The 12,479-nt window shown below is 44.8% G+C and overlaps 1 protein-coding gene across 1 annotated transcript in view; it reads left to right on the top strand.

Annotated features, from left to right (window-relative positions):
* The window catches only part of LOC112110503 (gamma-tubulin complex component 5), a 46,463-nt gene that overhangs the window by 32,978 nt on the left and 1,006 nt on the right, over nucleotides 1-12,479 (top strand). Inside the window, exons 21-22 of the mRNA XM_026650444.2 lie at nucleotides 10,129-10,217; nucleotides 11,563-11,663. Of these exons, the coding sequence (XP_026506229.1) occupies nucleotides 10,129-10,217; nucleotides 11,563-11,663 (190 nt within the window). The remainder of the gene's footprint in view (nucleotides 1-10,128; nucleotides 10,218-11,562; nucleotides 11,664-12,479) is intronic.

The raw sequence follows: 12,479 nt of genomic DNA, 5'->3' as shown, positions 1-12,479 counted from the left end.
CCTCGTGCATCTGTTGCCTCGGGGAGTCTCATCTTTTCTAAAAGTGCAACTTCTTTCTGGCATTAAAATCTAGAGCCATCAAAAAACAGGGAGCTCTAACTGACTCCTCACAATGGAGAGCTCACTATGCCCGGCCTCTGACACTGGTCAGGGGACCTCCTCTGTATGTTGGCCTCTGAGTAAGACCGCTGCCTCCACTGTCTCCGAACCGTACTCCTTGAGGACACGATTCCTTTCATAAGATTCCCAGAGACCATCCCTTGAGTTTTCCAGGTAGGGAACCTATCTCAAAGAAGTCTCAGATGACTTCAGTGGCTTCAGCCCCTAATTCTCTTCAACCCATGAGGCTGCTGGTTCCCCAGGTACTCAGAATATAGTTAAAACTAAAGACTATAAAGTTCTGCTGGTACATACTCAATAAAGGAGTTCAGCTTGGTATAATTTAATGCCTGAGAGTTGGCAATTCGGAATTGTAAAGTGGCAGGACCTTATCAAGAAGGTTGCAGATTGTTTGCAGATCTATCTTGAGGAGGTTAAAGAACCATCATAAGCTACTTGGCATCCTTCAGACAGTTTCATCTGCCCGAATTACCCTGGCTGTTAATGAGGCCCTTCTGGATCCTGCAAAGGTTATTTGGCATACCCCCAGCGTCAATTCTGCCCACATGTAAGAGTGCAGACAAAAATATCTTGTCCCCTCTAAGGACTCCATTTTTATTTTCCCATTCCTTTCCTAACTCCTTAATGGTCAAGGGGGTTAATAAACAGTGAAGTCAGCACCATGCTATATTTACGCTCTGTGATACAGATCATAAACGCCTCAACATGTTTGGTAGAAAAGTATATTTGTCAGCCACTTTACAATTGAGAATTGCCAACTCCCAAGCATTAATGGTGAAGTATAACTATATAAATTATACCAAGCTGAACTCCTTTATTGAGTATCTACCAGCAGAACATAGAGAGCAATTCCAGGCAATTATTGCAGAAGGCCAACTGCTCACCTGAACATATTTTTGTAGGTCTCTTTTGGCTCTAGTGATACTGCCACTCATTTGATTTCTATGGCTGTAATTATAAGGGGCCTTCTGGCTTCTGCTCTCAGGATTTCCCAAGGAGGTCCAGAATACGGTCAAGACCTTCTTTTTGATGGCACCAAATTGTTTGCTGAAAGCACAATCTCTGCAAATGTTGAAGGACTCTTTTTTTTTTTTCTTCTTCATCCAAAGGCCATGTCAGTAGTAGCAGGACATCTCCGCAGAAAGGGAATTGTGGTGGTCCCTTACCTAGACAATTGGCTTCTGAAAGGTCAGGAAGCAACTTGTGAAGCCATAGACCTCTTTCTCCAATTCGATCTGCAATTGAACATTCAAAAATCCACCTTAACCCCTGTGCAAAAGTTAGAATATGAGTTCATCTCGATTTAATAGGGGCAAGAGCCTGCCTCTCAATGCACAGATTCATGACTCTATCCATCATAGTCAGTACAGTCCAGATCAGCCCTCAAACCCTGGTCAAGAATTGTTTTCAGCTGTTGGGGCCTATGGCAGCTGATACTTTCATTATATAACATGCAAGACTGTGAATGGGATGCCTTCAAAAGTGGTTCAGGACTGTTAATTCCCTGAACAGACACAGTCTAACTATACTACTTTCGATACCTGCTTTCATAAAGGAATCTCTCAATTGGTGGAAATACCCTCACAAAGTTTGTGCAGGAGTCACTTTCAGCTGCCCTCCCCCTGCAGTTATCATAACGATGGATGCACATCTAGACACCCACATGGCCCAGGGCACATGGACACGTCTGGAAACAACTCTGCACATCAACCTCCTGGAACTCAGGGCAGTCAGATATGCCTCTTCTCCAGCAGAAAACCATCTACATGCTACACTTGCAAAAATGGACAAGATTTGCCTGCTGGTGTGGCCTCAAACACATTCCACTCACAATCTCATCGCTGTCAGATATAGTGGACTACATTCTACTACTTTAAAAACTTGGAACTGTCGCTAATTTCCATTAGAGTCCACCTGACAGCCATCATGGTGGCTTCTTTGAGTAGATGCAGTTGTGTATTCCACTTAGGTGTGTGCACACCTAGCACACAGGAGCCAGAGAATTTTGCCAAGCAGTACCTGTAGAGAGGCGGCACTTGTGCCCATAGCCCCTCCTCTGGCTATATGAGGCAGTGCCGCCGTGACATCCATCAGTTTCTTCTTACTGCCTGTGACTGGAGTTGGAGCGCTGCATGGTTTTCACCTCACAATCCCTCTATTTTTAGTGACTAATTAAATACAACTAGAAATTAGTATCCTTAGTATAGCGTTAGTTACTTAGTGTTGCTGTAGTTAGTTATAATTTGTGTTTCTCTAGTATTGCCCTTACCGGGGTTAAAAATTGTCCGTCATGAGGGGGAGCAATCCCCAAGAACAATCCCCACATAGGTGCTTGCTGTGCCTACGTGAAGCCCACAGTAAGGAGTGGTTTCCCATTTATAGATCGTTCACCAAATAGACTCTGGTGGTGAGGGATCTTCGTTTGAAGCACTAGGTGCTCAAACAGGACATGCGGCTTGCTTCGGCACTGAGGCCCTTGTCAGATCGGATGTTGCCCTCCGGTTCTGGGTGTGCTTCTGCTTTGCTTCCTGGATCTGGTGTCTCTCCTAAGAGATGAAGGAGTTGTTCCCCATCACGTGCACTGAGGAAAAGGTTGCATAAGACTGACTCAGGCCATTCCACGTTGCATGGGGACTCGTCTCCCTCCTTCAGAAGGAGCATGGACTGAATGCCAATGCGCAGGATGGAGGAAATCCCGTCAACCACTCCCTAGTACCACACAAGGAGGTCAGAGACCCTGTACTGTCGTCTCCAGTTCCAGCCCCGGGATATCCATTGAGTCCGGTACTGATGAGGGCAATACTGGCACTGTCTCTTTCCACGCTGGTGGTGCATCTGGTAGCAGTGGACTTCCTCTTCTTTTCTGTCCCTACCTTGCCCGTGGTCCAGGACTTTGCCAGGGCTGCTTCCTTCATCTTCCTATTGGCTGGGCAGGCTGCTGAACCTGTGGGTCTGTCAGCACCATACTCTGTTGTTTCTCTTTCACAGTCCGTGAAATGGGGGCTGCTGCTGGGCTTGGTGTGAAGGACCTCTCCAGCACCGGGAGTGTCTTTGGCACCCCTGCACCTGGCGCCGCCAACATTACCCTGTCGGCACTCATCGCCCTCCACTTCGGCATCATCGGTTACCTTGGTACTGCTGCCAACTTTGGCATCGACACTGCTTCTTGCACCAGAAACGAAGGAGGCATACTTGGTGCTGCTGGTACCATTTCTGCTGTTGGCGCTCGCTCCCTCTTCGTTTTGGGCTATGGATTAGTCAGACCAGTTGCTTGCACCCTGACGGATGGTTCCACCTTTATCCCCTGAAGCCCACTACTCTTCCGCATCCAGGTTGGGCTCTTCCTTCTCTCGCTGTCCATCACCTGACCCACATTGGGGGACCATTTATGGAGCGCTATGGGTACTAGAATTGGTGTTCATCTCACATTCGGGACTGGGGCACCTGGCCTTGCGCCTACTGGCCACCATGCCTTATCCATACCAGTGGCCTCCATGAAATCTGTCAGACACTTCTTAGTCATGGCAGTCCCACTCCTCGTCTCACTTGAAGGTGAGATCACCGACCAGATCTGTGGTGGTACCATTGATCTACCACAGGCCCAGGCACCAATGAGCCTTCCCCTCGCAGAGCCTCCGTAGTCGTCCCATCCAGCTCCATCAGTCCTGGAGCAAGGTCCGGTTCTGGTACAGTTAACCATTTCATCTTCATCCCTGGATGATTCAACGGTGCCTGAGTCTTCCTCCCCTTCAGTACTGGAGGATTTCAAGGCATACTAGGACCTTTTGCAGTGTGTGGCTGCTTCGTAGGGTATTCAAACGGAGTTCTTTCAAGAGAACACCCATATGTTAATGCTTATCTGCAGCCATCTATCCCTGGGAGAGTCTCCTTCCCTATTAATGATTCACTCCTTGAGCTTGCTAAAGTCCTCTGGAGCATGCTGGCTTTGGTACCGCTTGCAGCAAAGCACAAGGAAAAGCGCTACTTCGTTCTGGTGCAGGGATGTGAGGGTTTTTACTCCCATCAGGCCCCACGTTCCCTGGTCGTAACTGTGGTGAATGATAGAGCCTGTCAGGGCAGGTTCAAGCCCACTCCCAAGGATAAGGACTCTAAATGAATGGACCTGACGGGCAGGAAGATTTATACCTCCTCTTCCTTGCAGATGCAGATTGCTAACCAGCAAGCACTGCTGTTCAAGTATGACTTCGTGAACTGGATGGCTATGTCTAAGTTTGCAGACCAGCTGCCATAAGCCTTGAGAGAGGAATTTCGGGCATTTGTCACCGAAGGCTGCTTGGTGACAAAGACTTTGTTGCAGTCTGTGCTGGAATCTTCGGCCAGAGTGATGGCCGCCCTCAGCAGTGGCCATGAGAAGGGCTTCCTGGCTGCAGAATTTGGGCATAGCTCTCAATGTGCAGCAGGAGGGAGAGGATTTGCCCTTTGATGGCCAAACGCTGTTTTGGGATAAGACAAATGAGACTTTGCACTTCTTCAAGGACTCTAGAGCTACCCAACAGCCCTTGGGAGTATATACACCAACAGTGCAGAGGCACCACATTGGTCGTCAACAGCAGCAGTATCGTCCGCAGTGCACATTTGGGCAGTCGTTCCCTCCCTCAAGACAGCGGGACTATGCCAGAAAGGGGCATAGATCCCATAGAAGGAGGCAGTCTTGTCTGGGGTTTGGCCAGTCCACGTGCCCTCCCCGGCACAGTTAAGCACCCATTTTGACTCTTTGGTCCAGAGCAGTGTTCCAGTCATCATTCCTTTCTCCCCGTCCCTTCCATTTGGGGACAGGACAGCCTTCTTTCACAATGCATGGGGTTCGATCACCACTGACAGCTGGGTCCTAGGCACTGTCAGATCTGGCTATGTCATCCAGTCCCTGTCCATCCCTCCCTGTTCCTCTTCAAGAACCCCTCTCACCAGATACTGCACCTTGAGCAGGTTCACTCTCTACTGGCTTTGGGAGTGGTGGAGGTGGTTTTGCTGGAACACCGGGTTCATGGCTTCTATTCCCAAATCCGAGGGAGGATAAGACCCATTCTCGACCTTCGAGGCCTTAACAAATATATCCGATACAAGAGGTTCCAAATGGTCACTCTATCAACTATCCTCCCCACGTTGTCTCAGAATGACTGGTTTGCTGCCCTGAACCTTCAGGACACCTATTGGGCTACAGAAAGTTCCTTTGATTCGTCATAGCAGAGCTCCATCTTCAGTATATGGTGTTGCCCTTCGGCCTCTCTTCTGCCCCTTGGGTTTTTACCAAATGCATGGTCTTGGAGACCGCATACCTCAGGAAGAAAGGAATGAACATCTTCCTATATCTGGACGACTGGCTATACTGAGAGGCAGGTCCAGAGAGGACGTCAACATTACACTGTGCCTGCTCAACCATCTGGGTTTCATTCTAAACACTGAAGTCAATTTTGGTTCCCACTCAAAAAATAGATTTCATTGGGGCCCTAACAGACTCTTTGAGTTTGAGAGCATTTCTGCTGACCGACCATTTTCAGTCATTCGCCACCTTTCCCTTAGTCTGCAATCTCAGCTTTCCATGATGTGTTGGATGTATCTCAGGCTCTTGGGCTACATGTCTGCTGGCATGCAGGTGGTCCAGTTTGCAGGGTTGTGTCTTTGTCTCCATCAGATGTGGCTCAGGACAGTTTACAATCTGACTCTTCACTCCTTGGAGAGATTGGTCCATCTCCCTCCACGGGTCCAGGACTCCTTGCTGGGGTGGATGCTCCTGGAGAACATTTGTCAGGGTGCTCCCTTCATCCAGCCCTTACCATCCAGGTCTGTCTCTGATGCCTCCAAGATGGGCTGGTGAGCCCATCTGGAGTTGCTGAAAGTTCAAGGTCTGTGAGCAGAGCTGCAGTCCTCACTGCATATCGAAGTGCTGGAGTTTGGGGTCATCTACAGTGTATATCACGCTTTTCTGGACTATATCAGGGGCTCAGTGATTCATATATTTACCGACAATATCACCACGATGTAGTATATGAACAGGCAAGGGGGAGAACACTCCAGGGTGCTCTGCCAAGAGGCAATCAGGTTGTGGCAGTTTTGCATTGAGGAGAGTATCACTCTGATAGCCAACCACTTGCCCACTCTCAGACTATTCTCAGCAGGAATTTTCCCCTGAGCGGTCTTCGAAAACAATTGTCCTCTGGGTCATCTTTGGAGTTTGGGGCATTCCAACGATTGACCTGTTTGCCATTAGGGACAACAGGAAATGTCAATCTGTTCTGCTGTAGAGGGATCCTCAGTCCGGGATCCCTATCCAATAGTTTCCATCTCAGCTAGTAGTCTGCTCTCCTGTACACTTCCCCTTCTGATCCTGACCATCCCACAGATTATTCTCATTGCCGCAGTGTGGCCAAGGCAATGCTGGTTCTCCAACCTTCTCACATTATCAATTCAGCCTCCCATACCTCTTTCTTCTTCATTGCGACCTACTCGCAGAGAATCACGGACACACCTTGCATCCCCCACACAGTTCCCTGCATCTCGTGGCATGGCTGCTGCTTGGCTAAATGAGGAGGAAGAGCAGTATTCAGCAGCTGTTCCACAGGTCCTAGTCAGCAGTAGAAAACCCTCTAGCAGAATGGCCTATTCAGCAAAATGGAAGCGGTTTTTGGTATGGTGGTTGGCCCACGGAATTCAACCAACACTGGCTTCCTTCCAGGACCTCTTGGAGTACTTGCTGCACCTTTAGTTGTTGGGAATTGCACTTAGCTCATTGAGAGTGTATCTGGCAGTGATATCGGCATTTCATCCCCCCGTTAAGGGAAGATCAGTCTTCTCCAATACTGTGGTAGCAACATTCTTAAAAGGGCTTCTTCATCTCTATCCTCTGGTTCAAGAGCTGGTTCCTCTTTGGGACCTTACCATGGTCCTAGCAGTTTTAATGGGGCCTCCATTCAAACCACTGGCATCTTGTACCTTTCCACTTTTGTGTCAGAGAACTGCATTCCTCGTAGCAGATAACATCTGCAAGAAGAGAATGAGAGTTGCATGCTCTAATGGCAGAGTCTCCTTTATATACAATTCTCCAAGGACAAAGTGAATTTACAATCGTACACCAAATTTTTGTCTAAAGTGGTTTCTCGGTTCTGTTTGAACCAGGTGGTATATTTATCTGTGTTCTTTCCTAAGCTGCATTCATCTCCGGAGGAGCAGCATCTCCATCCATTAGATGTCAGGCAATGTCTAGCCTTCTGTCTGGACAGGACTAAGCTGTTTTGTGCTTCACCTCGCCTGTTCATGTCATATGCAAATCACGTAAAGGGGAAAGTAGTCTCTTCACAGATGATTTCTAAATGAATAACATCCTGTATCAAGACTGCATATGAAATAGGTTAGTCTATGCCTCCTCATCAGGTGTGAGCTCATTCTGTGAGAGTGCAAGCAACGTCAGTAGCCTTCCTCGGTGACGTCTCAATATTGAAGATTTGCAGGGCTGCTATGTGGTTGTCCGTACATATATTTATGAACCATTATGCAGTAACCCCACCTTCTAGGGCGGATGCAAGTTTTGGTAGGCAGTCCTGCAATCCTTGTTTAGGTAGACTCTGAGCCCCACCTCCTGGGGTGGGTACTGCTTGTGAGTCATATAAGTGGAATACATGGCTGCATTTACTTACAGTGAGTAACCATTTCTTCTTCTTCAACTGTGGTTCTTTGAGATGAGATGCAGATGTGTATTCCAGGACCCACCCTCCATCCGCTGCATTGGAGTCTAGTCTCTGTGTAAAGGAACTGAGGGGGGGTCAGAGAGACTCTGCTTCATGTTGCCAGAGATGGGGCTGGTCATTAGGCGTGACTGCCACCCCTCTATGCGTACTGCTAGGCAAAATTCTCTGGCTCTGCTGTGCTGCGTGTGTACACACCTAGGTGGAATACATGTCTGCATCATATCTCAAAGAACCACAGTTGTCATAAGTAACCATTTCTTTCCATTCTTCAATAGCATGTTATTCTGTATTCACCCAGCCAGTGACGAGGAGGAACCTGAAGGGTCTCGGAAATCTATTTCCACCAGTCAAACATTCTACTCTGGTTTGGGACCTAAATCTGGTTCTTAAATATCTTACAGGATTCTCTGTTTGAACCAACGACTACCTGCTCACTCCTCCATTTCGCGATTGAAAACACCATTTCTGGTAGCTATCACATCAGCATGAAGAGTTAGGAATATAGGGGCCCTTATGGCATACCCTCCTTTCACGTAACTTTTCAAAGACAAGTTAACATTACAACCACACCCCAAGTTTTCACCAAAAATATCTTCCGAGTTCTATATTAACTAACCCATTCATCTCCCAATCTTCCACCCTAAACCTCACCTAGACAAAAAGGAGGTGTTGTTACACACACTTGATGTCAGGAGAGCCCTGGCCTTCTATCTTGACAGGACTAAACCGTTCAAATTATTTGTCTCGATTGCAGATACATCAAAAGGGTCTGCAGTCTCTAAAAAAAGACTTCCCAAGTGGATATCTGATTGCATTAGCTGTTGCTACCAATCTTGTAATCTCCAAGCACACTCAGGCATATGAACTCACTCTACAAGATCAGTTTCCACTTCTACAGCCTTTTGCAAAAATGTTCCCATCAGTGAAATAAGTAGAGCTGCAACTTGGACCTCTGTACGTACCTTTGCAAAGTGCTGTGCAATAACTCATGACTTGGCTTCTGATGCTGTGTGTGGCTCAGCTATACTTTCTTCAATACTGGACTCAGCTCTGAAGGCCCTTCCTCCTCAAAGGGAACTGCTCAGTAGTCACCTACAGTGGAGCACTCATAGGGACACTACTAGAAGAAGACATGGTCACTCACCGTGTGCAGTAACTGTAATTCTTCAAGATGTGGTTCCCTATGGTTTCTCCACTACCCGCTGTCCTTCCCCTCTGCTTTCGAGGTCTCTGCTACACAGTAGAGAAGAAACTAAGGGTGGTTTACCTGCGTGCTGATATATAACAGCAGGGAGCAACACGCATGCACAGGCTGAACAGACACTGTTATGAGAAATCTCCAATCAAAGGCGCAGAGGATGCAAGTACACCTAGAGTGGAGCACCCATAGGGAGATACATCTCAAAGACCCACAGTTACTGCACAGGGTGAGTAACCATTTATTGGTTTGGGGTTTTTTTGTTTTTTGTTTTTGCCCAAATTTTAGGGGATTCAAACAAGCTGTTTGAAATGTGTCTAAAAATATATTTAAGATTATTTCTACTGGGGTAGCATGAAGTGTGGGGGGGGAGGGTAAAGGGAGGTGCCACCCATTCTAGAGCTCTGTCATGTTGTTGAATTGTTGTATTTTAGAGCAGTGATTTTCAACTTCAACCCCCTAGGGCTCTGCAGACTATGTCTAAGATTTCCAAAGGGGTCCACACCTTCGTTTGAAATTTTTTAGGGGTCCACAAATGAAAAAAAGTTGAAAACCCTGTTGTAGAGGCAGCCTGTGCTGTACCTGTTTGCAATAGCTTTAGCTAATATCAGTAGTGAATTTTAAATAGTAATTTCAGGTTTAAATGCAGTGATAAAATATACCAGATTGTATAATCTACATTAACCTGAATTAAAAGTTCCTACAGTGGTGGGAAAGCAACTAGGGTGATGCACTGATGTATACAAAATATAAATAGGGACAAGAAACATTTCATCATCTGCAATTTGTGTGATGTTTTAAATGTCAAAATTCGTGTGAAACTTCAGAGGTGATACACTTGGTATATGGGGTAGCACTGTAGTACTTTGTCCCAAATTCTAGATACATTAGATATTGTCAAAATAGCCAACCACAGAATTAATTGAACAGTTAATCCAGTAAACAAAGCACATATTGTAGCTGGGAGAATTAGAGTGTATCCTGAAGGTTGTTTTAATTGAAACCTTAATTTAAATGTCATGGAGTGTTGCCTGCCAAAGTACTTATTGAATTTAAAAATAAATTCCTGACTAGACTACTTATATTTTTTCCCCATTATGATCTTAGGTTAGTTTTGTGAAAGAAGCTATAATGAAAGTGCTGAATTTAGTGCTGATGTTTGCAGATCGTTGGCAGGCTGGTTTGGGAGCTTGGAGGTAAGTAATATGTCATAATGTTTTATAATGTGATCATTTCACAGCTCCAGTGTTGTATTTGAGGCATATATCTTTTTGCTTTGCATGTTTAATGGGAGACTAATGTGACCTTTTGTTAACGAAGATAAAATTCAATTGAGTTGAAGCATATCAGCTGCAGGCACCTGTTGGTTGTATAATCAGAATGTGTTTCTCAGTGAAAAAGGTGGCCGATACATTTAAAAAAAAAAATTGTAAGACTGTAGTGCGTTAACAACAAATGGAAGTACTTTTTTATTTCTCATCATGTGTTCTTATAAACTAATAAAATGAAAGGCTCAGTGGTCATGCTTTTACTTACATTTTTTTCTGAGACTTAGTTTCCAGTGCCTGTGATTTTAAGCTAACATTCATTTACTTGGTTTATGAAAACTGTAGGCTTAACCAATAAGGACTCATTCTGGTCTGGTAAAAAGGCAGGAGAAGAGAGGAAAAGTTAAACTTCCTTTGTTATTTGCTCCTCGGTAAATCTTCCTTTTTGATGTAGACTGCTACTGATAGTAACCTTGCCTTATGTCTCAGAAGGTGAAATCCTGGTTCTGTTAAAGTCAATGCAAGTTTTGCCTTTGAGTTCAGTGGAGCCAGGGTTTCACCCAGAAAGTTCAGGACTCACATTGTATCAAAAATATTAAGTCCGATAAACTTCTAAGCAGGGTACTTGCGTTACATGAGGATAACCTAAAATTATTGTATTCTGTTGTTTTTTCCTTTATACCTCCTGTGTATTCTTAGGCACAAAATGAGAAATTTCTCTAAGGCAGGATTTTCAGGAGTGCTCATTGCTGGCCTAACTGTTCCTATTGAAGTCCCAATCCACCCCCTAACTTTCAAGACTGTTTTTGGTGCTGGTGTGTATATGAGTCAGTTATCCTGCTATAGGCATCCATCTCCTGGGCAAGTGTTTCTGATTTTGCCTGTGGAACCCATCCCCCATGTCAGGGAAAAAGAGGAGCAAGTCATCAGGTAGCTCCCTAGCTCTAGGCTTTGAAGCAGTATGGAGCTTTAGAGCACGTCACATAAGAGAGGTTTCCTAGACAGGATCAGTAGCTCTTCCTGATAGTTGGTAGATGCAGACCAGAGGGTGGAGTTAGCTCACCATTAAGTATTTGTGTTGTGATAATGCCTAGAAACCCGTCAAGGATTGGGGCCCTGTTGTGCTAGGCACTCTGTACACAAACAACTGAAAGATGATCTCTGCCTTGTTTTTATTCATTATTAGAAAGGATATGTCCTCTTATATAGAACTGTCTATGTAGTTATTTATCCGCTTTATATTTGTTTAAATTAAACTGCACTTCTTTCTTAGGATGGAATCCATAGAGAAGATGGAATCAGATTTTAAAAATTGTCACATGTTTCTTGTAACAGTTCTAAACAAAGCAGTCTGTAGAGGCTCTTTTCCTCATTGTGAGTATACAGAACAATTTTAAAACAATAGGCTTTTCCTATATTGACACTTTTAATTTATAAGCTTCTTTCGGCAAGTAGGCTTTTCTGGGTTTGTAGGAGTGAGGCTGTTTTAATGTTTAATATGTTTTAAATTGAATTTTATCCTGTGTAAGAACAAGCTTAAGGTGTGTGTCCATGGAGAGAGATTGGCAAAGCATTTTCTATTCTCTTTTAATAAAACAATTTAACAAACATTTTAGAGCATTTGTGCCTCACTTCGTTTATGAATAGCAAAACTTCCTTCATTTTGCCTAATGCCCTGAGGAGGGACATGCAAATAATGTTGGCATATATCATAAATCCTAACTTCGCCAAAGGAATTCACATGCCACTTAAAATAAAGTATTTGGTGATCAGTTATTTGACTACACATCACTTAAAATGGCTGGCATTGAATTCGTGACGAAAAAATGGTTTGCAGTCAGAGCTAATCACTGTTAAACATATTCTTTTCTTTGATTCAGATGTTGTATTGCCTGGTATAGGCCAAGCAGAATTGTTACATTTATTGTTTTATGACATCAGAATGGACAACCTAAAATGGATGACATAAAATGCCATGCTCTATTTTAACAATTCAATGGTTTGTAGTGGTGGTTTATGTTTTATGCAGCATTATAGTCCTGTATGGTGCTTAACTGGCAAATGAAGGCAGTGCCTGCCTGAGTAATTTACATTTTAATGGTTACATACGTTAGGAGTCATACTCATACTTTTTCAGTGTAAACGTTGCACCCACTAAATATTTCTAAAGTTAGTAATAAAATATTTGCC

The sequence above is a fragment of the Terrapene carolina genome, unplaced genomic scaffold, assembly GCF_002925995.2.
Source record: "Terrapene carolina triunguis isolate 2854851 unplaced genomic scaffold, T_m_triunguis-2.0 Scaffold25, whole genome shotgun sequence".
NCBI lineage: Eukaryota > Metazoa > Chordata > Testudines > Emydidae > Terrapene > Terrapene triunguis.
Note: the sequence above shows the minus strand (reverse complement) of the source record. Positions and strands in the feature narration are given on the sequence as shown.